This window comes from Ascaphus truei, chromosome 9 (assembly GCF_040206685.1).
Source record: "Ascaphus truei isolate aAscTru1 chromosome 9, aAscTru1.hap1, whole genome shotgun sequence".
In the NCBI taxonomy this organism is placed as follows: Eukaryota; Metazoa; Chordata; class Amphibia; order Anura; family Ascaphidae; genus Ascaphus; species Ascaphus truei.
This window is the reverse complement of record NC_134491.1, coordinates 28759222-28785972: the sequence shown is the minus strand read 5'-3', so window position 1 is coordinate 28785972 and position 26751 is coordinate 28759222. Positions and strand designations below refer to the sequence as shown.

At 41.7% G+C, this 26751-nt stretch overlaps 1 protein-coding gene across 2 annotated transcripts; it reads left to right on the top strand.

Annotated features, from left to right (window-relative positions):
* The first annotated feature begins 127 nt into the window (after positions 1-127).
* LOC142502748 (carbohydrate sulfotransferase 9-like) lies at positions 128-16037 on the top strand. Of its 2 annotated transcripts, XM_075614168.1 has the most exons (5): positions 128-271; positions 1808-1984; positions 2147-2318; positions 5034-5196; positions 12937-16037. In XM_075614168.1, the coding sequence occupies exons 4-5, from the start codon at positions 5046-5048 to the stop codon at positions 13764-13766; spliced, it is 981 nt and encodes a 326-aa protein (XP_075470283.1). In that variant the 5' UTR covers positions 128-271; positions 1808-1984; positions 2147-2318; positions 5034-5045; the 3' UTR covers positions 13767-16037. The 2 variants fall into 2 exon arrangements, with proteins under 2 accessions (XP_075470283.1, XP_075470282.1); XM_075614167.1 differs by lacking the exon at positions 1808-1984.
* Positions 16038-26751: the final 10714 nt, after the last annotated feature.

The window sequence follows — 26751 nt, the reverse complement described above, 5'->3', positions numbered from 1 at the left end:
TACACATCAGGTTATTGAATCTTTCTAATGACGTCCAACAAGTAAGACCACACATTGCAGCCCTTTGTTGCTTTATGCAAAATAACTGTGGAAACCAAGTATCACTTGTCTACAATCACAGCCCTGTAGGTGTGGTGTTTTGAAGAGATCAATGAGGAAAATCGTGCTTAATGGGAAGGGAGGTTGTTGAACTGGAAACAAATATCTGAGCTGGGCAGTCACAGGAGGGTAGACGAGATTACATTTGAGAGGACTGAAGTTATGAAGGAAGGTAAGCAAGGCAGTGAGGTGTATGGACAGAGGAGAAGCAGTTGGATGGAGACAGGGTGTTCATATTTAAGACAGAGAGAACTATTTAAAGAGGGGTTTAAAAGATTGTGGGGAAGAAAAGAGTGAGATACAATAGTGACAGATGTAGAGATAAAGAGACCGCTTTTAATCTCTGGGTTAAACTGAAAGAGAAGAGGGTGAGATGTGAGATTGGACAGCAGAGGTGTAGTAATCGGTTGATAATGAAGGCAATACTAGAGCACTAGGAATGATGAATGCAATGTGTTAATATAAAAGAGTACCAGAGTTAGAATAGAACAGGACATTATCTCGATTCATTGTATTGCAAATGTTTAAATAATTAGGGATTTGTGATTTTTTTTCACTTCATTAAACACCATCACCTATGCATAATACGATTTTTTTTTACGCTGGCAGCTGCCATTAAAAATAAGTCTTAAAGTATTTATTACATTTTTTTGGGAAGTAAATATAAAACAAATTCATGCTCTATATACCTTAGACTTTCATGATTTCTACAGTGGTTCCTGACTTCGTTTTATGCGTCAGCCCACAGGATTCATTATTTGTAGTTTGCCAAGCAGATATAATTTATAGCTCCTGGTCATCTTCAATGGAAATTGTGTTTGATTTTACATCTGTTAATCCCTTACCTCAATTTCCAAAAGCACTTTGTAACGCTGTTTTCCTGCAGGGTGTGCAGTCCTGTTAATGCTGAATCTCAGTCTCGCTGATTGCTAGCACCTGAGCTCTAAAACACTTCAGTGGAGTTTCACTCATATAAATCTCTATATTCCCAATAAAATACAGGGTGGGCCCCTCCCTTTGAATTCAGTTTGGTTCTGGATTTGACAAAACTCTTGTTTGTTTGGTTATGGATTTTAACCAAATGTATGGAAGAACCCCCCCTTAAAATAAGATGGAAAATACTAAAACAGCATAATGAATGAAAAAAATAAATGCTTACAATAGGTATAACATTATAAAAACAGTGACAGTAAAACAAATATAAATGAAAGTTATGGGGAGAAACACCCCAAGCCTTGGTGTACTGGGTACCAGTAATGGCTTTGAAATGTAAAGTTCTGATATCATTTGAGATTTTTTCCATCTCTAATTAATTCAAATGTATTTGGGGGGAGGGGGGACTAGCATTGACTAATCACCATGATTTATTTTTGAGGTTAACATATTTGGGTTGATATCACTAGCCTGAGTCCTTGTCCTTCTACATTTTACATACGATGATGTATTTTATTTTTTATAATTGTTTTGCGAACTCTTTATACTTGCGTTGTGTTAGCTCTCTGGGGCAGGGGTGTCCTTTCTTGTTGGCTGATTGTATGTTTGTTGTGCTTATCTTATTATAAACCCTTGTAGTGTATTCTCTTATTAAATGCTGCCTACATTGTTGACTTTATTTAATTAAAAAAATATACATATATACACACAAAATACATGTTCGACTTGATTTGCATGTACTTTCCTTAACCCTGTACTTTCCTTAACCCTGTAGACACAAACAGGTCAGGTTTTCAGGATAGTCCTGCTTCAGCACAGGTGGCTCAGTCAAAGCCTGACTGGAGTTGCTCATCCCTACTTTAACATCTGACAACATGATTGTGTTTTGCAATGAAAAAGGTCTCCCAGAGGCTGCTGGATCTCCTTCCCCTCCCTCACCTTTAAACTGAAGGCACGTTATTGCTCTTTTACTTTATTCTTCATACTGTCTTCTTGTGTTAGTCTGTGCCAGGTCAGACCTTGTGTCGTTTGACTGATTTTCAGAAGGTGCACGTTTATAAGGTATGTAGATGGACTTTACAACTAATGTAACAGGTTTTTCTGTGTTATTCAGGTTTGAAAGGAATCTCTGGAACACTTTGATAAGCCTATGCTAGCCCTGTATAAGAACAATCTTGTAGCCTGCAGCTCTGTTGCTTGCAGACTATTGCACAGCTAGGCCTGGGTGTTCTGCTAAGAGCTTCTGGAGTCTATTTTCCTGACTCCTTTCTGAGTTTTGGATCAAGGTGAGTTAATTTTGTATTACTTATTCTTGGGGACCAATAATGAAATACCATGGTCAAAATGTAATAAGTACCTGGTAGTGACATTTGATTTGTACAACCTCTCTTTTTTACGAAGATGGATTTCTTCCAATCTGTACTTTTTAAGCACGGCCGGTTTTTATTTATTTATTACAGTATCTATGTATTTTTGAGTTGTAGCACTTTTTTTTCCCCCCAATTTTTTTTTTGTTTTGCCTGTGTTTCCGATACCGGCACCTCCTTCAAAGGTCTGTCTCTGGAAGCAGGGGTCCCCGGAGCTGAAATGAACGGGGTACAGCTCTGTAGACATCTTGCTTCTAACCTACTGTAAAACATAATAAATAATAATTTTTAAAAAATGCATGATTGCTCCTTGCTTCCCCTTACTGTAGAATAAGTGAGGCTTATCATTTGTAATTGGCTCTGTTCATTATATTTATGTATAACATGTATCTGAAAAATTACCAACCGGTTTTTAAAAAGCTGTTTCTCGCACAGCTAGAAAAACTGCAACTTGATTTGGGAACCCAGCAAAATTGGCCATTTTCATTGCAAAGACAAATTTGCAAAAACTACATTTACGACCAAATTATTAGCAGTGTCACCTGACCAAGGTGCATTTCACATTGGACATGAGACTTTGGGGCCGATGCAGTAACTTGCGATATGTGTGTGTCGGCAGCGCGCTTAAATCTCCTGTGTTTGGCGGGAATTTGCCGCTAAATGCAGTAAATAGCGATTGTGAGATACAATGGTGAGTTGCACATGTTGCGAGTTCCTGCAGTCAGTGGCGGGTGACTGCATGTATCCGTATTTCACTTGAATGTGGAGTCAACCTCTGCACATAAATAAAAAAAAAACCTCCTTCTTGCTTAAAGCTTTCAGTTACTCACTGTAGTGACTGTCTTGCTGTTACTGACATTAGCAAACCTTTTACTGCTGTCCCTAATTAGATACTTTTGGAAACATACCTGGTGCAGTGCTACAGTTGTGTCTTCTGTTCTTTGACACGTGAAGAGGTGATACATGTGTGCATGTGTTTTGTGACATTTCATGTACATTTGTGTCTGTGTGTTGGACTCTGTTGCAAAGCTTACAGTACATTTCAGTGAGTTGCTGTGTGTACTGTAACCCGTGCATGCAGCAAGAGGGGGATTACGTCATGTATCTGTATTGAAGGAGAATTTGGCGGCAACTTTTGAACATGAAAAAATCACCTCATGATAGTTTGACGCATTCTGTTACTCACAGCAGTGTGTTTTTTGCTGCTAGTGACATTACCAAGGCTTTCACAGCGCTGTCCCTCAATAGATAGTTTTAGGAACATACCTGCTTCTTGTCATTCACAAGACAGACACCTTTGGCTAACATTAATAATGTATTTTATTATAAACAACACATGTAACAGGTTCTGAATGACATGTAATACAATTGAAGCTGCGCTGCCAGCAGCAACAGTACAATGACACAACAATGTCACTAGCAGCTGAAATGTTCGGCTCTCGCCTGCTTGTTGGTGCCGCAGCTTTTTGGCGCTTTTCTCGCAAGGAGTTTCTCCCGCGCACCCCCGAGATCTTACTCGGCATCTACTGCATTCTGCGTGCTGCTTAATATGGCGAAATAGCCATTCTCGCCACCCCGCCAGCGCTTGATTTCCGGCAACAATTGCATATGCCGTTTTTCAGGTAACTCGCACACATACCGCCATCAACTGCATACTACATGCCAATCTCGCAATAAAACAGCCAAATTCAGCCTTCTCGCAAGTTACTGCATCGGCCCCTTTGTTTTTTGTTTTTTAATGGAAAATGTCCAAACTGAAACGTGGAACGTTTGCCCATCTCTACCACGCATTACAATCTAAAAATCGCTCCGTAGATCACACACACAAAATAAATTCACAAAAGATCAAATAAATAGAGGACTTAAGGCACTACTAAAAAGAGTAACACCCCCCCCCCCCCCCATATGAACCAATATGGGATGGTTCCATTTGCGTGACTTATGCCTTTAAAGAATGCAAAAAAAAAAGAGGCAATGTTAATCATTTTTAATCATTTTGCAGTTACTTTATAAATCTATTCCCACCCACTATTATTATTTTACATACGATGATGTATTTTATTTTTTATAATTGTTTTGCGAACTCTTTATACTTGCGTTGTGTTAGCTCTCTGGGACAGGGGTGTCCTTTCTTGTTGGCTGATTGTATGTTTGTTGTGCTTATTGTATTATAAACCATTGTTGTGTATTCTCTTTCAAAAAATGCTGCCTACATTGTTGACATTACGTAATAAAAAAATGTACATATATACTCCCACGCTACATTTGGTGTATACATTGGTCATTGTACCAGAGGTTGCTAAATATTTATAAATAATAATAAACCTCATTTATGTAAAAATCCTAACATCCACCACAGATGTTGAAGGATATAGCTCTGCGTCGTTGTTTCACTATGTATATATTTTGATGATTTATTTAATAAAGTTAATTTTAATAATGTCATTATACACCCACTAAGGGGAAAGAGTGCCCACAACTGGGTTTACTTTTCTTTATACTGTATATATGACATTTTTACATAGCACAGCGAGTAGGGTGCTTCATGTAGCAGCACATACTCCCCTGAGATATTTTGATTTAAACTGGGTAAGGTCTATTTCTTTTTCAAACCCTCATCCTTCTAATTTGCAGAGGCTGTGATTGATGTGGACAATTCCTTGTGGTTGCAATCATAGTGTGTCGTACAAAATGCAGAAGGTGTACCAAAAGCTGTTCATCCTTCTTTTGCTTTCTTGTATCTGTTTGGGCTTTTTCTTCCATTATCAATCAATACAGTATCCTGTCTACAACAATGGTAAGTAATGAACAAAGTATGTAGTAGTTGAGGCCTACAAAAACGTGGCACAACAATTTAAAGTGTTTGGCTTGCTCACAAAAAATAAAAAAGACACTTTGCAATGCTGAGTATTAATTGTGTTGATACAGTATTACCTGAAGCATGAGTCCCCTATAACTGGTCCATGGTCCTGACATCCTGGAACCCCTCATTTCCCAACATATTGCCCAAGATGCTTGTTATGGGGACACAATATGGCTGCCAGGATCAGCACAGATTAAGAGGCTTTTGTATTTCCAATAGGAATCTTGACATGCACGCTGCATGTTAATTACCGTATGTCCTTGATTCTAAGATGCACCTTTTTTCACATTTTAACATGTCTGAAATCGGGATGCGTCTTAAAATCTGTGTCCTTGGAAAATACGAGGCTTCAAGGGGCGCTGCTAGGGAATTTCTATAGCTTTATGCGGCAGCAGGGACAGTAAGTCTAGCTAGATCTGTGTATATATAATTCTTTGTTCAGCAGTCCTTCCCTTAAAGTCCAACACCATGTTTTAATCAATATCTGGTGGTACAGTATTTACTGTAGATGAATACTTATTTGGCAATCTTATTCACCCTTTCAGACTTGGCTAAACTTTTCACTTATAATCACATTTTGGGGTAAAACGCTTAACATTTTGCGAAGGAACTTCTCAATTCATTACACTGATCTTTTGCCCCATCACAAGGATTAGTGACCCATTAGTACGTGATATGTTATTTTCGTGTTTCCTCTTTGTATATTCTGTTTTTCTTTGTAAAGAGAGTGGGTGCTCCAAAGATAGTGAAATCTTCATGCAATTAAATCCATAAGTATACGCTCCAAGCAAAGACTATACTACGGAGTGGGCTCACAATAAAGTGATCTGTGAGTGACCAGTCCAATACAATAAAGCTTCTCCTGAAGGAAACAATCAAAAATGCTCAATATCACCTTGATGTAACCTCATTGGAGGAAATCAAATATGTCCTGGTACTCATCCATTTCCATAAATCACATAAGGAATAAATAGGAACAATCTTACCCAGAGAGTCCGCAGTGGTGTTCCAGCCGCTGATGCACAAGTCCAATGATGGAGAGTAGAAGAAAGCAGCGCACTTGCCAGGGAGTCAGGTGGTATAAAAATAAAAATCTATTTATTCAATACAAAAACAAAAACAGAACATCACCCAAGAAGGTGAAAACCCTCCTACGCGTTTCAGACACCAAGTGTCCTTTATCAAGGAGTATGAGTATATTCTGTTTTTCACCTGGGTTGGTAGAGTTTCCTATTCCTGAAGCACCAACTGCACTGGATTCATATATGACAGTTTGAGCTATAGCATTCAGTACATTGACATGTGACTGTAAAGACAAAGATAGACCTTGTAAGTAAAGGATTCATTCCAAACGCCCTTCTCTAAGGACCGCCAAGTTCAGTATGTATTTATTTTAGATATCCCTGCAGGAGCCTGTGCGGTGCTTAATCAGCATATTAATCATATTGTAGGGTTTTTCTCCCCACCTCCCCCCAAAACATTTTTGTAATTAAATCAATGGTCCGGATCCGCAAACCAACAGAAACAGCGGATCCAGATCCGCAAAAAAAATTCTCCCATCTGTACTCTTACTTAAAGTATTTTTCTATAACCCATACAGTACATGCACACAGAAAGTATATGCTACCCCAATTTCTATCTGAAAGCTCATATTGTCTTCTTAAAAATCTTCTTCGTTGTGGATCACACACAGACTGCTTGTGTCACCTGGACGTAAAAAAAATATTATATTAAAAATGTTCTAAAAAATACAGTTGCACACTGTCCTAGTTCTTTGTCTCTCCAAAGTCAATGTAGTTCTCCTTGCTGCTCCCAATCTCCCGTGATCAGGGGGGCACATCCATATATACAAAAAAGGGGTGCAAAAGAGAAACAACAAAGACAGAATTAGTATAACATAATACAATTTATATGTAAAAAAATGGAACACAATACACTTACATAAAAAAAATGAGTGGATCACAATGATCCGATCATCCAAAACTCCACAGAGGGTCGGGCTCTGTTTCCCAGAGACTCCACGATCTTACAAAGTCCCAGATATTAAAGGGCGAAGTCCAGCTCAAAAAATGTAACCAGGGGCCAGATACAACTTTGCAGTCGGCGTCCTCATGGAGTTTGGATGGCAGCTTCCGAGTCCGCTGTCACGGGCGTCACGTCGCTGCGTAAGACCTCACCGCAACGCGTTTTGTGTCAGCGACACTTCATCAGGGGTTAGTGTTATGATCCCCAGGCTCAGGTTAAATACAAAAGCTAAGGAATTACATGACCTATGGGGATCTTACCGGGTAATTTATTCAAAGCCATCCAATTAGAGTTACCCAATTATATCACTGCCCAACAATTAGGCAAACAGAGATGGTAAAACCTAAAACATTGACGGTACAAACGTAAACATATCGCACATGATAAAAACAATCTACAAGTACATAAAAGTGGTAACATTACATAATGATTGAAAATGACCACTAACATATAGAACATAATACCACATAAACATGACACACAGAAACACAAAAACGCAACTTTTCATAAGAAAAGTAACTAGCCAATTCATATATTAAATATATAATACCATCAATTCATCATAAAAAAGTCTATAGAGACATAAGATCAATAAAAGACTGTGGTACATCCTTTACCCCTAACATGGATATTATTATCCTATTCTTTAATAGGGCTAGGAATTAGAACCTACAGTTATATTTGGACTCATAAGAATGGATATTTGTCCTTTAAAAAGATCAATTCCCTAAATGATACAGAAAACTACTTGGCAAGTGATTGAACAGAGGTGTGTGTATATACCATATACTAGGAGATAGTGAAAATCTCTAGTGAAATGTATTATCTTGGTAAAGCAAGGATATTGCATGAAGCTCAGAATGTTTTAATACAAAATACAAAGAATGTCTTAATCCAACAACTGGATATCTTAATCGAACTGGGAATATCTTAATGTAAAATGTACAGAATGTCTTAATACCATGGATAGATATCTTTATATACAAAGAAACTTGATATCCTAACTCACAAAGAGAACAGGTGTCCAGCCTCCTATGTATTAATACAAAATGTCTTAATCCAACAAAGATGTCTTAATAGAACTAGGAATATCTTAATGCAAAATGTACAGAATGTCTTAATACAACAACTGAATATCTATATATACAAAGAAACTTGATACCCCAATGCATAAAGGGAACAGCTATCTAGCCTCCTATGTATTTCCCATATATGAGACTTATAGGAAAAGACCCTCTGGAGTGAACACTGGAATAAACAAATCTGATCCTAATAATTCCCTCGGAAGGAAAGCACACGGGTGTCTTAATTAATTAATTGAATTGGTTCCCATTTTTAAGTGATATATCCTTTGTTAGTAATGATAATTATTAAGATCGGATTTGTTTATTTCAGTGTTCTCTCCAATGGGGTTTTCCCTATAAGTCTCATATCAGAACTACATACTGTACAGTAGGAGGCTAGATACAGATAGTATTGTTGTGATCACTCCTGCTCAAACAAAATCCCAGATGGGGGAGGTGGAGGGGAGGGGAGGTGGAGGGGGAGGAGGGGTATACCCACACAGCTGATTCCCCCCCCCCCCCCCCCCCACATACTGGGGATTTTGTTTGAGCAGGAGTGATCACAACAATACCATCTGCAGTCCGGATCAGCACACTTGCTGTCTGCAGGAAGGAGACACAGCTGAAGGGATTTGGGGTTACTCTCTATATCTAAGAGTGGGTGAGAACATACCTAAGCCCAAACACAGAGCATTGGATTTAACCTCACGATCTCCGTTTTGATTCTTGTACTTGGACTACCACTGATACACATTATATGTGACCATTCTACCGTGATATATCGTATCCCTTTACTAATGTGGCATTGCAATTGATATACAATTTCCTATATAATTGCAGCTTAGTGATAGGCATCTTTTTGTTGTTTTTTCGTTTCTTCGTTTTTTTATTGCTTCTCTATACACTACCGACACACTTTATTCGAGTGTGGTCGGTACCGCAAGCCGGGAAATCTCCCGGCTTGCTAGTGGCCGCCCCTCGGCGTGCCGCGCGTCATAGACGCGCGGTCACGCGTCATCGGGAGCGTGCGCCCCCTGCACGCGTGTCCAGGGGCTCCCCGAGGGAGCCCTGGTGTCCCGCGATCGCGGGACAGCGGCAGGGGGTTCCGGGGGACCCGGCGGACCCGGCAGCGGTAGGGAGAGCGCCCCGATCGGAGGGCGCTCTTCCGCTGCTTCGGCGCGCGCCCGTCACACTCGGGCGCGCGCCAGGCTACTGCTGCGGCACAGAACGGGCAAATGCTCGAATAAACTGTGCCGCAGCAGTACATATTTTTAGATGTTTTTTTTAAATCTGTCTCATGATATATCAACCTTGGGGCATTATTTGTCTATTTGTAATAAATTTGTCTAATACTAGTGTGTGTGTGTGTGTGTGTGTGTGTGTGTGTGTGTTTACTTATGATGCTTTGGCCAAAATATCTAACTAAAAAAACATATTTTATTAGCATTATTATTAGTACTGAAGCATTATTTCTTGTAATAATTCTTGTATATTATATTTAGCACACACAAACCCAGCCAGCTCAAACGCCCACACCCACCTAATCTTGACTGTATGTAATGTCACATAGAGTGCCACTGGGCTGTGGCAATTGAATATAACAAACCACAGGGGGTGCCCAGTGCTACATCCAAATGACAAAACATACATGGTAATAATTACAAGAAATAATGCTTCAGTACTAATAATAATGCTAATACTAATAATAATAAAATGTGTTTTTTTAGTTAGATATTTTGGCCAAAGCATCATAAGCCTGCACACCAAATCGTCAAGGTAAACCATAATAAGTGCAAGTCCTACACTACAATGCATACTGTTCCCTATACCTCTGTATGAGGGGGAAAAATCATAATAGATTCCTTACCTGCAGCAAGATGAGAAGATCCACCATTAAAAAGGGGGAGGTGATGTGAGCTCTGGGGGAGGTGCCACAACCTCCATACAACTGATTCCAGTCAGAAATAAACTCCTTGAGTGAACAAGCAAGTGGTTTAAAAGACAGACTGAAAGCTGCTATACTGAGAGACTGTTTTCCCCGGAGAAGGGGGGAGTTAGAAGTGCTCCCAAGCTGCGGAAGCTGATTACAGAGGGCCTACAGAGGAGTTCCTCTGGGCTCAATGTGGGGCTGAGTTCCCCTAGGTAGAAAGGACAACAAGGCTGTGCTGAAGCAGGGACGTCTGCTCCAAAGGACTGACAGAAAATCAAAAACTCTTTATTGTTGTATGCAAAAACTCTTTATTGTTGTATGTATGGGTTACATTGTTGCATATGCCAGGGCATGTTTTGGCTTGGGAACCAGCTTAGCTGGCCAGGCAGTTAGTGAGGGCGAAAGCTATGGTGTGGTTAGCTTTCCAAAAAGGAATGGGTATTATTTTTGTGTTTTTTGATTTAAAGAGACGGTAGGCCTGTTAGCATTTGATTTTAATCCCTGAAAATAAACCCCTGCATAGAAAATACGACGTTTCATATATCTATCTATTTAACATACATGCATACATGCATACACTCATTCAAATGAATATCAGGTGCGCAAGAACATAGGGATAAAGAAAATAATTCTAAACTATGCAGCCCCAATGCTGGTTTTAACACAAAAACTACAATATCAATGATATAAAAAGCATCCGGTGCAATGTAGAAATATAATAATTTAAAGAAAATAGCAAGGATAATCAGACTGTATTATTTAAGGAGAATGTGATACTTATGATAATCCCTAGTGTTAAAACAGGGATAGCACTAGCATTACATCTTAATATATAAAATCGAAAGGTTGGTACTAGCTGCGGTGAATCTGATTGGTCCTCAGCCTCTGGCCAATCAGATTGGTGGCTCTATGACGTCACCCGGCTCTATGACGTCACCCAACTCTCTCTCTCTCCCTCTTCCTCTCCCTCTCCCTCCCTCCCCCCCCCCCCCACCGGCTCCCGGATGGAGGGGAAGCACGGCGCGGCCCTCCTGCCCCAGCCGCCAACGCTCACTTCCCTCCCCGGCAGGGGGACAGGCAGTGGGCAGGAAGGACCCCCTTCCTCCTGCAGCTGCCCCCGGTAAGATGGCGGCGCACAGAGGACAGGCGGGGGTTGGTATTCAGTCAGGAGAGAGGGGTGGGGGGGTTAGACAGGAGAGAGGGGTGGAGGGAGTCAGGAGAGAGGGGGGGAGGGAGTCAGGAGAGAGGGGGGGAGTCAGGAGAGAGAGGGGGGGGGGAAGGGAGTCAGGAGAGAGGGGGGGGAGGGAGTCATGAGAGAAGGGGGGGAAGCCTGAACAGCTGTGAAGAGGGGGGGGGAAGGGAGTTGAGGGAGGATGGGGGAGGCAGAACATTACATCACGGGCAACGCCGGGTATATCAGCTAGTCAATAGTATACCAGCAGACAAGCAACTATGTTGCATAAACAATGAGTTCACTGTGGAAAGGATCAAAAAGGAACGTCTGAAAAAAATCACAATGTCTTTATCACTGAACATGAGGAGTTCAATATTGTTGATCTTTTTGGGGCATTCAGATTCTTATATTGGGACCAATGTTTCTTAATGTCTCAGGGTCAATTTAAAAAGGGGACATTCACGCTGCTGGCATATGCATTCAGATGTAATGTGCCTGTTAGTTGGACACAGCTGCGCCCCGGCTCTATGCCACATCGTCCTCCGACCCCCCCACCCCCAATATACAACACAAACCTCCGCCTGGCGCTCTGCACCGCTTCCAAGGACAGTGTGGGTACTGAGTACCTGATGGTCTCCCAGTGTCTCTCTGGTTCCGCCCTGTCGCGTCTCCCCTTGCTCACCTCCTTCACCTCCCGAGAGTGGCTGCGTGCGTCTCTGTGGATGGCAGCTCACCGCATTCAGCGGTGTCTTGTCTCCTCACTGTTATTGCTTCCGTTTGCCGTCTCAATGTCAGGTTTATCAAGACAACGACCAAAAGTAAGATGGTATCGGAAAAGTTGTTGCAGTAATATGGAGAATAGAGGCTTGCACGCCCACTACCTGGAAGATCTAAGGACTTTGGGGAGTCAACCGACAATACTATATCGTATAGACAGAATCAAATGCTTTTTTTCATAATCCGCTAGAAACAATGGGATTTTTTCCTTTTGGTAAATCTGATGCTATTCATTTACACGTTTTCAGTTTTGCAGCCAGAAGACATTCACGGTATGTACCAGCGTGTTGTATGGTGCTCTAAAGAAAAAACTGTGGTAAATGGATAATAATATTTGGAAAGACAACCGTATATTGATTAATAGTTCAGTTGGAGGATGTGGCCTGGTTCAAATGATCCCATAAATTAAGCTTTTATTTATGGGAAACGCTTTCCTGGTGGTTCTTCTGATGGATATAGTGCTCCGTTTTTTCTCTTTTTACCTCATCAGAAGACATTCACGGGCAAGTTTTGTTAATCTGGTGCTATTTTTGCATCAGTGTTGCAGCAGGGGGACTTTGATGACTACACTCTAGGGTACATTAGAAGGTCGGTGAGCTAAAGGACTATAGAACGTAATGATGAATCTGGTAAAATATCTTCAAGTTACAAAACGTAATCACAAATCTGTTCATGATCCACATGTCTTTCTTTGTCTCTTGCAGGCTCAGTCACTCAAAATCATCGAAAAGATATTCTGAAATCTGTTTGTCTACAAAACAACCTCACGAACTCCTCCTCCTTATATAGAATCGATCCCTTTGTTGCCAGACAGTTGTTTGTGGTACATAGCCATAAGTTCATTTACTGCGAAGTGCCGAAGGTAGGTTGCTCTAACTGGAAGAGGATAATTCTTCTCCTAAACATGACTCCTGGAGTTATTACAGCTAATGATCTCCAGCATGAAGATATTCATACTACCCCTTTATTGACCAAGCTGAATGCCTACTCTCCTGAAGAGCAGAAGCAGTTGCTTAATAATTACACTAAAGTGATGTTCACTCGAGATCCTTTACAGAGGCTGGTTTCAGCATATAGAGACAAGTTTCTTCATGCTGAACCTTACTACAGCACAACATTTGCAGATATGATAAAAGCCAAAGTCGGAAAAAAACTAAATTCTACAGGAAATGTTACTTTTGAAGAGTTTGTTCGCTACATCATTCAAGAAAATCCAAGGTACAGGGATACTCATTGGAAGCCAATGTTTCATCTTTGTGATCCATGCAATATCCAGTATGACATTGTGGGCAAGTTTGAGACCATGAAACAGGATGCTGATTATGTTCTGAAGACTGTTGGAGCGCCAAAGAACCTGACATTCCCCAGTATTAAGCACTATTCCAATGAATCCAGGACCAATGGAAACATAAGCAGTGAGTATTTCAGAAACTTGCCCACTAAGCTACTTGGACATCTGATGGACATTTATAGATTAGATTTCTCCATGTTTGCATACAGCACTGTGGATTTTGAGACAGAAAATACTTTCTAGAATAATTTTACCTGCAACTTTCTGAACATAGCCACAGCCAGGGCCGCAGCTTAAATATTTGTATACAAATATTGTAATGTCCTTAATGTAGTATATTATATTACAACACAATCATTGAGAAATATAATTTAAGCTGTCTGGTGTGTTAGTCAAACTGACCCCATTGTATATTAATGACCGTGTAATTCTATATTGTGTTTTATTGATGGTCTCTTGACATTTACCCTCTTCCTCCTCAATGCTTGTTTAAGATGGATTCCTATCATTAATGTTCTAATTCCAGTTTGCCTAAAAACGAATTATTTATTCAACTCTGCTTCAACATTTTGAGGTTTGTGTATATTTTCTCGAAAATGTATCTGAGTAGTTCTCTCCAATGTTGTACTACACATTTCATGAGCTAGATGATGCATACTTTCATTTGGCATGAACATCACTTGCTAGTGACTCATGTCCAATATAATACACTTTTACAAATGTCTTACATTTTGCACAGAGACAAGCAGATACCTGGACCTCTTTGGAAGTAGTTTATGTAACCGAAAACTTCTGTTACTTCACTGCTACTTATTCCAGCTATGTAGTTACATCAGAAATGTTATGTATTTCTTAGTTCTCTGTCGATACATTGAGAAGATTTATGTAATTTGGAATATAAGGACAATGCAGAAGGGAAGAGAGTTATGCTGATCTATATAAACCTTACAGTCAAGTAAGAATAGTTTGAGCTCGCTGTGTTTCTAAAATAATGTTCTCAAATCATATACTAATGCTGTTCCGATAATGTAATACCTGAGTGCAGTAATTTTATGAACATAGATTTAGAATTTCATTCTGGATGTCACTTTGACCATTTGACTACATTATATAAAACTGTTTATCATTTGACTATAATTTAAAAATATGTATCTACTATTTATGCTCTCAAAACAGAAAGGGAGAAGTTTCTTAAATAAAACCCCTTTTCTTAAAAAAAATAAAGTGTTATAGTAAGTGTGTAAATAGAAAGCTAAATAAAGTAACATTCTGGGATTGCAATAAAATAAAGTAATGGTACTCTGCATTCTCAATTTACTTTGACCGCTGAATGTATTAAGCCCTGATTGGTTAAGGAATATTTGGTCGCTATTTAAGATTTGTGACTGCAAAATGTGGCTGAGATGGTGCAGTGGTCATCACATTTTGGATATTTAAGATTAAGAAGCTGGATCGATACATTTCCAAAAAAACCAGGATTTAACACATTTTTAAGAGCCAGCATTTTTGTTAGGTGCACACCTGGTGGTGGGAGGGTTCTTTACACCCTGCCACTCCTTATCTGTCATCGGCTCTGCCGCTATGTGTGTGTATGTGACATACTGACACACACATTCCTCTCTCAGACGCACAAACACACACACACACACACACACACACTCTCTGACATCCCAGATACAGTATTAGTTCTGACTAGTCCCGCCCCCTCCAAATAGCCCCAACCCTCACACTCCTCTTGCTCTTCACCCCACGAGCTCCTCACTCAGCTGCAAGGCGATGATTTGACCTGTCAATCAAGTCATCTAGTCATCACTGTACAGACGCCAGGGTGGACATTTTAGGCCCCCAGACTACCAGCATTTTTCTATTCCTATTCTAGGAACTATTATTATTATTATTATTAATATTATCAATATCTGGAGCAATGCTACTTAAAAATATAAAACCTTTTAAATGAAAATAAATATTGTTTCAAATTCCACATTGGTGGGCCATATTTACTAAGTAATGTTAAGTGGTAAGGCACATTAGGCCTTATTCATGTGAATGGACTGTAAGGTGCTTTATGGCTATGTGCATTTAGCGAATATGGTCCTGTATCCTACATTTGGAGTGTGCATCAGAGCAACAGTCTCATATGTGACACAGTCGGTAAAACAATAAGATCTGTGTTTTTGTTTAAGGTGCATGTCCTGTTTAGAAGACGAACTATCTGTGCTGTGATATGAACTTTCCCCCTCAGAGTGGGGAACCTACAGGCCCCTATTACTAGTCAGGCTTCAGACATAAGATACCTTACAGCCTATTCAAGTCAATGAGCTGAAAGGCGACTTCGAGCACCAGAAAGTGTCTTCCGGCAGTGCCTAGTAAATATTCTATTGGTTATATTATTGTTTTGTTTCCTCTTTCTCTGTGCGGTGGAAATAATACAAAATGACACAGTGTAAAACTGGTAGTGTGGGACCTGCTGATGTGGTTGCAGCTTGAAATGTTTTGGCCAAAGGATTGAATTTAATGACCCATACTTATGAGAAGAAAAAACGTCATATAATGAACTAAATACTTTGTCACATTGGATGTGCATTGGGGCTTGTTTTGTTTTTCTCTGTACTAGTAAAAACCTAAAGGTAGTTAAAGGAAAAGCTTTAAAAACTTTTACTGCCTGACTTAGGTTTGCAGAAGCCTTTAATGGCTTTAATTGTATTTTTAGTTGGCAAAGGATATGACGATGACAAAAGCAAATGGTTTTGTATGCACACTTGCACAAATACCAATTGGGTTTTCTCAAACATTTGGTTAATAAAATTGTTCTCAATCGCTTGGACAAATGTGTGTGTATGTGTGTGTGTGTGTGTGTGTGTGTGTGTGATAGATTTAACTCGCATAGGGCTCTTGCCTATTTTCTCTTTGAGAATACATGCAGCAGAAAAGAAAACTTAAAGTCTAGATTACAGTTTGATTAGGAAGGCAGAAAGCATACAATAAATTGCATACATTGTATTAGAGACTCGCACATACAGTAGGTGTAGCTTTCATGACTATACAAAAAAACACACTTGTACACACACATATACAGCACAAGGCTCCAAAAATATCAGGTTTTCTTTAAAAAAAAAAAAAAGTTACACCACCTGGACGCCTGACAAGTCACTGAAGAACCGCATTGGGGACAGGTGGTTCTGTGTATTAAGGCAGAAGTGCTGCTCTAAGTTGTGCCCACAATGTCTTGCTTAGCATTGTAGAAAGCATTGTCAGGAAGCAGGAAGTGGCTTCAGGAAGCAGAGCAATGATTGACAGTTCTGCCATTAACACAGTTCTTTTGCACCGTTGGTTGTTCCAGCGGCAGATCCATGGTACCACGAACCACATAATTGTATCACTTGTCAAGGAGGAGCAGTGAATATTTTTTACCCCTCATCTATCAATCCTCTACATACCACACACGAGGTTCAGTCTTCGTCAATGAAACACATTATTGGAGGTTTCGAAACGCGTTGGAAGGTTTTCTGGCACCGCAGGGACACCGTAGCAGTGGACAATCATTGGTGACGTCAGCGGGCGAGCGGATCGTGTGTTTTCCAGGAAGTGATTCACGACGGAGCACAGAACCTGATCCCCGGCAGCAGCAGACGAATACACCCCATGGCAAGCGGTTAACCCGGCGGCAAAGACCATTAAACCAGTGCTTATTACCTATTCACATCTGGTGAGTAGGTTTCCAGTTTTAACCAGGCGGAGCAATCACGGAAATCTTGGCCAATGTTCAACGTTTTGGCTAGTGCTTAGGCACTCATTCATTCAAGCACCCAGTGCTTAGGTACTCATTCATATATTTATTTTAATCATGTTTGCTTAGCATTGTATTTTATGGTCATTTATGGTCATTTTAACTTTGTAATAAATTGCTCCTTTCATTTATATCTTTGTTATCCCTCGGTAATACACCATTGCAGGCTTCCTGCATGTTTTGTCTTTTTCTCTCCTTTCCTGAGGTCACTGTCTAACAGAAGAAATTCAAGTTCATCTATCTACATCCTTGCCTCAGCGCCAGAGGAGGTTGCCTTTTTTCGGCTCTAATATGGTTTAGATATTTTGGCACCAGAGCATTGTGAATAAAGCGATGACGAGTCTAGTCTTCCATTCATTGAGCAAAGGGAGGGGGAACAAAGCTTTCCACTTCTGTTCACATCACTGCTGGAAGCTATGATCTGAGAAAAGCACAAGGTCCATGAATGCGCCTGTGTCATCCTCTGAAAGCGTATGGATACAAATTATTACACTTGAAGCAGTTCCCTAGCAGCATTTTTATGTGATATATATAATGTGACAAAATACCCCTTTTGTCTGAAGGGTTCTTGTCTGGGAACCTTAAATCTCACTGTCTTTTAGGGTAAAGCACAGTCGCAGGAGCAACCAGCTCTGGTTTAAAGGCTTTGTTTTCTTTGTCACTCCAGCAGACAAAATCAAAAGAATCAAAATAAATCCTAACTCTATCTGAGCTTTAATTAGACAGCAATTCAAAAACAAACCAAACCTGTTGCAGGCCAGTGCCTGTCTGTATCATCCAGCTCACTTAGCTGGAATAAGGGGAGAGGGAAGAACTGCTCTAGCCTGCCATTTCTTATACTCTGTTAATTAAGGCCAGGTGATCTGCACCTGGCTTCATTTGCAAACCTTCCCTGGGCCTTTTACACTTAGTAGGGATAGGATTCACGCGTTGCCTGAATGTAGAAAAATTGTAGTAACAATGCGCTCGCAGGACTCCTTAATGGCAAACAATAATTTTATTCAAAAAGGCAGGATCGATGTTTTGGTCCATACATGGACCTTTATCAAGATGCCAAATAGGTAAACAATACCCATGTTTTATACCCTCATACTAATCAGAGTATACACCAAAATTGGCATATGAAATCTATTGTGCATTGCCTATCAACCATAAAAAGACACCAATCAAAAATAGAGTTTGCCGATTTCCCTCTCAATCTTTTGCATTCGCACACCCATGCCCCTCTCCATTGTGACGGTGAAGGGGTAACCAGGCTCAACAATAAAGGTTAAGCCCGTCTGGTTACCTCTGATCCATGTATTGGGGTTCAGGAGTGTCAGTTCGTGAGCCCAGTGATTGTTAATGCATTCTGTAAAAATGTGCGAGAATATACAGTAGAATTTTTGTGTTTTTACCTTTCCAGGAGTGCTAGCAAGCAGAGATTGCTAGGCTATGAATTTCAAGGGGGGGTTAACAAAGAAAGTCTTGACACACTGTTTCTAGATAGCCGGGTTCCAGAGTAGCTGAATACTCCAAAAATGTCCCGGGAATCAGGACGGATTCTCGGATACATTGAGACACCTTGCTCTGGCAAAATCTCCCCTTGAAAATGCTTGCACGACTCACCTAGGATTCCCTGCTTCAGCACAGAGCAGAATGGTAAACTGGACATAGGGATGTGTGGTATTCCTAGTATAAGAGGGGATGCCCAGTTAATGCCCAGGTCACCCAAAATCCGGTATAGGGGTTCTGAGGGCACTCCAACCATACATAAGGTTGCAAGCAGTTTTAAAGTCTAAGTCTGGTATAGTGTGTGAGGAATAGGGCTAGTAGAAATTAAAGTGCAAGATTCTTATTCTATTCCCCATAACCATAAGACTTAGAAAAGTATAAAGTATATATGTTATTAAACAGTATGTTTAAAGTGTGTATATACTTGTGCACAGTATATGAGCTTGGACTTTCAGGTCCAGGGTTCGGAGAGACCATTTGGCTGCCAAGCTTAGTGCCATAAAGTCTGCTCAGGTCCCGGACATGAAAGCCTCAGAGGTTGCCAAGTGTGAATGCCATTTGGGTATTGGAGTTAGGCTCAAGTACTTGCATCCTGGGATGAATGGAAGTCCTCGGACCATCATTTGCCCCAACCCCGACTTTGAGGAGCCTAACCCAGTGTTACACCGGGGTCGAGCGTGGGTGCGAGGCGAGCAGGCGGGGGTGCGCACGGGGAAAAGTTTGCGCACCCCTGCTGCAGTGGAATGTACTGTACTGTATGAATGTACTATACCATATTGTACATTTGCTTTTTTTCTTGTCTCTGTCCAGGAATCATGGATAATTAGTTTTTCCAGGAGCACATTATCGGCCCTAGAGTTGCATATATTAGGGCTGTTTTCCCATCTGGTCACTGGTTCTTCCAGGATAATGACCCAAAACATAGTGTCTCTGGTGCCTATATTCAAGCAAGCAGAATAAACTGGGTCAGAACCCCGGCAGAGTAAGTGCTTTATTGTAACTGTTTCTCATTGTTTTCAATTGTATTAATCTTTGCTAATAATTCCCCATTTTTGGCCCTGACATTGCAGATCCCCTGATTTGGGGATGACCCATAGAACTGGTGTGCTACGAGATGAGAAAGGAAACAACCTACGCACTGCGGATTTCTGCTAGAAATTTTATTTTAAGCCAATGTTGTATGATGTTTCGGCCTCAAGGGCCTTTCTCAAATGTAAATGGCATAATGAACAAACAGCATACAAAAAAGTTCTATAAATAGACCCCACCACATGTGTCCTTAATTGTCCCTGATTGCAGTAATTGTCTTTCTTCAGTCCTTATCCGTCACTTTCCAATGATGCATAGGCAGATCTCCATCCTCATTTTCTCCTCAATCCCCTTCAGCCAATCTCGTGATGTTGTGACATCATCATTAGGTGTCCTCAGTCCTCTTGGTCCCGCGATGCGTGTGACATCGTCACATTCCTCTCCACACATTGTCCTGCCTCCTCGACGCTCCGTTTTTCCATTTTCTAAATACTCCAAAGCCAGGTTGCTATCGGTGCTGCAACTGTTCAGTATGTAACAGCCTCAACACAGGCACCAAATTCACCCACCGTAGGAGTGGAAAGAAATACAAAATCAAAGGAATGATGACTTGCACCACTATGTCTGCCATTTGCAAGATTACATGCCCACATGCCACATCAGAATTCAGTCTGACATCTACAGGTCAGATTGGCAACTCGACAGCTTGCCGTGAGTTAGATGGAATGTATATTGCTTATATTACCTGCAAAACACGATAGATGCCCCCGCTTTTGCCCAGTGAAGCGGGAGAGAACAGACGGCTTCGTCTGTAAACCCTCAGTGTTCTCTCTGGATTGTGGTTAATCAGCACTCACTGCAGTCCACCTGTGCTCTGCTCATAACAGCCACAGTCATTAACCTCTCAGCTGCCGGATCTGTGTCGTATTTTAATGGCGAAGGACTGCAGGGCCAGATACCACCTGATTATTCAGACATTGGAGTCTTTCATAGTTTGTAACCATTTAAAGCAGCATTTCCAGTATAAATCCCATCTTTAACAGGTGCTACTCGAGGTTCAGGCAGGCCAAGTTTATAGCTGCTTCTCAGTGGCAGAATAGTGGGTTTCCTGTAACCTGGCACAGGACTACACCTAGCCCCATCTCTGATGCATTGACCTGTAATCCGAATTCCTTTGGGAAATCAGGATCCTTTAACATATGGGCACTGTAGAGCAAGTCCTTCAATCTCACAAAGGATTCCTGGCAGGCTGCTGTCCATTGAACCACTGTTTAGCACAATGATTAATGATGCCTAAAGAGCAATACAAAAAAAAAAAAAACATTGTTTTATGCAGTAGTGCTTCTGTGGGGGAAAAGGGGGGCTGAACCCTAAGCAAAGAAAAATTAATTAATATCTAAACTAATATAAATAAATCAGCTTTAAATAAAAAATATGGTGCAGAAGAAATGTCTGTTATTATTGCAGCACCATTCTTAATAATTTCATAATCACTATTATTGATGTTGATGTAAAAATAGGTGGCTGCCAACAAAATTAGCCCTGGTTTTATTTATACAAGCTGTGTGATGTGAGTCTCTAACATGTACAATCAACACAATACAAAAAATTAGTAGCTGTTGAAACGTACATGACCTCAGTTGTTTGCAGTTTGGCAGACACAGAGATAAATCATAAGTACAAAGCAAATGCGAAACAAACCGAACGTAGTCATACGTATTACCTTCTCTTGTAAATATAGACTGATATTGTATTCCTCAATGCATCATATGGTAATAAAGATAATAAAGCTAAAATTATTTTTACAAACACACTGTAGCTATGGGATACGTAAAGAGATTAGTCATTGTACAAATCAATCTTCCTATTTGAATCAAACTTCAGACACAGTCTACAATCATCCAAGGTGAATCAGGGCACGGATAATCTCAGGGTGAATGTAGATGTAAAACAAATGCTTCCCAGAGTGAACTTTCTTTGTTTTGAAGTGTGTCCTCTATGGATGCTTTAAGGAATCAAAAGAGATAAAGAGCCATAGAGAGAACAGTTTGTAGTCAAAGTATAAAGTTAAAAAAAACCTCACGTAATGCACTCACAAACAAAGGTGAGTTAAAACCATTGGGACGTATAAAGGTCATCCCGAGCCTCCGATTGGTGCAGTTGTGGTGTTGCGTTGTTCTCCCAGCTTTCTCTCGCGCTTATACTCCACTCCCTTGCAGGTCCCCGGTCAGCGTGCACTTGCTTTCCGGATCTGCAGTTAGAATCTACGGTGTTCGGTACTGCCTCAGAGTCTTCTGTCCACGCCACTCACCCTACACTTTTCCTGCGGTTGTGCAGCTTCCTCAGGGGATCCTACCAAGCACCGTAGATTCTAACTTCAGACCCAGGAAGCAAGTGCACTTTGACCAGGGAACTGCAGTAGGGTGGAGTTGAAACGCAAGACCGAGCGTTGGAGAACAATGCGAGACACTACTGCACTGATGCTTTTTACTCACCTTTTGTGTGTGAATGTACGTGAGTTTTTTAAACTTTATACCTTGAGTAAAAACTGTTCTATACTATAGGTTTTTTTTCTCTCCTGATTCCTTAAAGTACTGCACCGACACACTTTATTCGAGCAAATACCCGGTATGTACCTGGCAGATACCTGGAATGCGCCGCTCCTCACCTCTGACAAGCCCCGTTGCATTTGCCTTCCCAGCCTGGGTTCATGCCTGGCTGATGGGCGGCTGATCTGTTAAATGATAATGATTAGGATTTAATAGGCTGCAATGCTTCGCGTGTCTACCAGATGGCATAAATTCATGAATTGTAATGCAGTATATATATATATACTGTGCAGTATTGCAGCCAGCAGGAATAAAATGCTTCAATCCCTGCCTGGAAAATAACTCAATGCACTCGGGCAGAAAACAGTCACAAACCTCAATACACCCGGGTATACCCGAATTCGTGGGACTAGCCGAGCTCGAATAAAGTGTGTCGCCAGTGTATCTATTTATTTATTTATTTATAAAATATTTTACGAGGAAGTAATACATTGAGAGTTACCTCTCGTTTTCAAGTATGTCCTGGACATAGTTAATATGACAAATAATACATGGTTACAAATACAGTTACATAAATGAACAGGGTATACATTATATACAATACATTGCATGCACAGTCAATAGAAGACATACTTCAAAACCAAGGCAAATGTCACCCTTGGAAACGTTTGTTTTACTGTTTTACATCTACATTTACCCTGAGATTATCCGCGCCCTGATCCCCCTTGGATATTCTACTACACACCCATGGAAAGTCTGACTATTTGGAGCTGCGTTCAATCCATGGGTTGTACATCAATTCATTTAGATCACTTTAAGACACATAAGATTTTTTTATACTGAGAAGATATTTGCTTCCTTTACTTTAACCTTCTACGATCAGACGAGGTTTCATAGCACGTCTCATGAAAACATTGCCCGGATCGGTACTATCTCAGATTTATGAATAACCCTATAAGAAGAACAGCTATTTGGAGGTATCGCTAGCTGTCCAGTTGTTTTTTGAAGTCCACTACTATTGTAATCCATTCTTTCTAAAAGCACTACAAAATTATATATTAGTCTAGACTGTACTAAAACTAGACTTTTGTTGATATGATGAAAGTTGAATACAAACTGTCAGGATAATACCACTAAATTATTCAGTATTTGAATAATCTGGCACACTAGAGGTTAATTTGAGTTGCAAGATGCATCTTAAAAATACATGTATCACCCCTCCCCACTTTCCACATAAGCAGTTCTTTCTTTGACGTGCAGTTGGTTGTGACAGATCCAATGCGATCATTCTTCCTTTAACTACAGAGGTAAATAAGAATTTTAATCAGTTAGTGTTAGGACCTTCAATATTTGGTCATGCTTTGGCCAAAAGGTTTAACTGAATGACCCTTTTTTCAAGAGATGTATAGGTATTTCACTGTATATTTTTGTCATATTGGATTTAGCTTTGGGCTTCTTTGTTTTTTGTTATATACATTTAGCCATGCCCAGTAGCATTCAAATTGACACAAATCGATAGTATCGCTGGGCTCAACCTCAAGGGTGATGGTTTTCCCAGTGAGGGTTTTTACAAAGATCTGCATCTTGACGCCTTTCTGGTTACCCGCACGGCGGCCAGACGGAGGAGAAAAGGGTATATATATATTGCTGTGGAGGGTTTTTGTCACTTTTTTTACTCACCATAACTTAACTCAGTATGTATATATATATATATATATATATATATATTTATATATATATATTGTTATATACATTTAGCCATGCCCAGTAGCATTCAAATTGACACACACACACACACACACACACATATATATATATATATATATATTTATATATATATATATATATATGTAACGGGTGTTCCCTATGAATACCGCCGCTACTACTTGCTGTGCAACCTGTGTGGCTCTCAGGAGCCTAAGCCTCCGCTTGGGGAACCTGGGGTACATACATATCATACATCTCTAGGTGCAACGCCTCCACCTGGGAGGGATCCCAATGGAGTGGGAGGAGGCCCTCACAGGAAACAACCACACAACGCTACCGAATATAAAACAGGACTGGCTTTACTGCATGGAAACACACATATCACGTAATAACATCATAACATCATAACAGCATAACCTCATCATGCGCCACGGCGGGCGCTAACCACACTGGGTGTCACGGCGGACACTAACCACACTAGGCGTCACGGCGGACGCTACCACCTCTGGGCGTCACGGCGGACGCTATCACCTCTAGGCGTCACGGCGGACGCTAACCACCCACAATGTGACCCCACCCTGTGTCCAGTAACCCCCACCCAAATGTCTCGTGCTCCCGAAGTCAAATACCACTGTACATGTGTATGTGTGACTGCGCAGCCACTATGTTTGGTGATAGGCCTGGTTGGTGCACGTGAGTTGCAGGTTACCTGCCCGGGCTCCAGCCACGGGTACCGCGATATAAATCCGCACGATCCGACGTGGTCCTCCACACGCATGGGTTGAAAGTCCAGCGCGAACAATGTCACTCCTTGTCGCAGGGTCTTTGGTGGTGTCCTGAGCCCAGAAACCACCTCACCGGGCCGCACGGCTTCAACACTGTGTCCCTGTCTATTCAACCAATAATGGGGCAGTGTCCCTATCTAGGGCCTGTCCCTAAGCTCCACAAGCTACTAGATGGCTCAGGACCTAACTGGGACCTTGGGGGCTGCTGGCCTAATGCAGAGGGTCACTGACCCCTGCATCCACCTCTTACCCCTATCTGGTCCGGATCCTGACTGCCTGCGTGGCTGCAAAACCCCGCGAAATGTAGCAATCTCTTCCCAGGCAAATCCCTCAGCCCTATTGGCTCCCTGGCGTCAGGTGTCTCTGCCCCTATGCACCCTGGGGGCTGGCATGCTCATCTCGCGCATGCGCGAGCTATCTGGTCCTCCCGCGCTGGGTTCGGGCACTGCGCATGCGCAACAGCCCTAACATGGCGGCGCCCTGCTTCCCGAGCCGCCGGGCCGGTAGCAACGCGATTGCAGCCTTAGCGACGGCCCGATCGCGTCCCCGGCAACCGGCCTGCTCACCGCTCGCGTCCCTAGCTACCATGGATCTCTCCTTCGCGCGCCGGCCCCCCCTCACTCCCTCGCACACAGCGTCTGCCGAAAGGGAGGAGGGGGTCAGCCATGACAGGGGGGACCTGGCTACATCCTCCCCCTGGTGAGAACTCCAACGTCCTCGCTTGAACCACATAACCTTCCAACAGTGTACAAAAATTATATAATAAAAATGTAGTGTTAAAATACAACTTAACGATTACTCTAAACGAGATTGTACAGTTCAACAAACATATTTATAACTGAGGCTAGCTTGGCTTTAGCTTGCTGCTGAGACTCATAGTGAGGTGCCCCTAATGAATCATAAGCCACTCTAGTGGGAGGGCGTCTCACTCGCTGGCTCCTGCGAGTCTCAGTCTCCATTTCTTCCTCTTGAGACAGACCATCGTAGGCTTGAGGCCTAGACTCTCTGGCAGAGGGTGAACCAGTTTGGGGAAAGTCTCTTTGTAACTGAACATTGTCTCTTTGAGGCACAAAACTCGGAGTGGTAGGATCTAATGATTGGTTACTTGGTGATAATTCTGATGAAGGTACTTTGTCAGCTGGCCCCTTACTTGTTGCGCCTTCGGGAGGTGCCCACCAGTCTCTGTTGGATGTTCCCTCCAAAGGATCTTGAATTGTCTCATCTGTGGGCCCTGGATTCTCAATAGACTCTTCAGGCTCACTGTCGTTTGTTACTGTTTCTGTTTCGGGTTCACTTTCTCCCAGTTGGGAGATAGGTAACAAGTGGTTTCGGTGCCAGACTTTTACCCTGCCATTCACGTCACGTATGCGATAAACAGGGAGGCCCGGCATTTGGGACTCTACTTGAAAAGGCCCCTCTCTCCAGCGATCAGCTAACTTGTGCTTGCCTGGAATCCCTAAGTTGCGTAGGAGAACTGCGTCTCCCGGTTGGAGCGCTCTATAGCGTACTTTGTGGTCGTACCGTCTTTTATTATTGGCATTCAGTCGAGCGGTGGCTCTTTCGGCTAACTGATAGGCACGGTGCAGACTGTCCTGGAGTCTCTGCACATATCGATAATGAGCCATGTTGGGTATCCCGTCGGTAGATACCCGTAGGCGGATGTCGATTGGCAGTCTGGCTTCTCTCCCGAACATCATGAAGTATGGGGTGTACCCGGTGGACTCGTGCCTAGTGCAATTGTAGGCATGCACCAAGGCCTCAACATGTTTACTCCATTCTCCTTTTTGGGAATTTTTCAGAGTGCCTAGCATGTCCAGCAATGTCCGATTAAATCTTTCAGGGAGCGCATCTCCCTCTGGGTGGTAGGGAGTAGTCCT

Coding starts and splice junctions, on each gene's coding strand:
- LOC142502748 (XM_075614167.1), top strand. CDS start 5,046: ATGTGGACAATTCCTTGTGGTTGCAATCATAGTGTGTCGTACAAAATG. Junction 5,197..12,936: donor GTATCCTGTCTACAACAATG/GTAAGTAATGAA, acceptor TGTCTCTTGCAG/GCTCAGTCACTCAAAATCAT.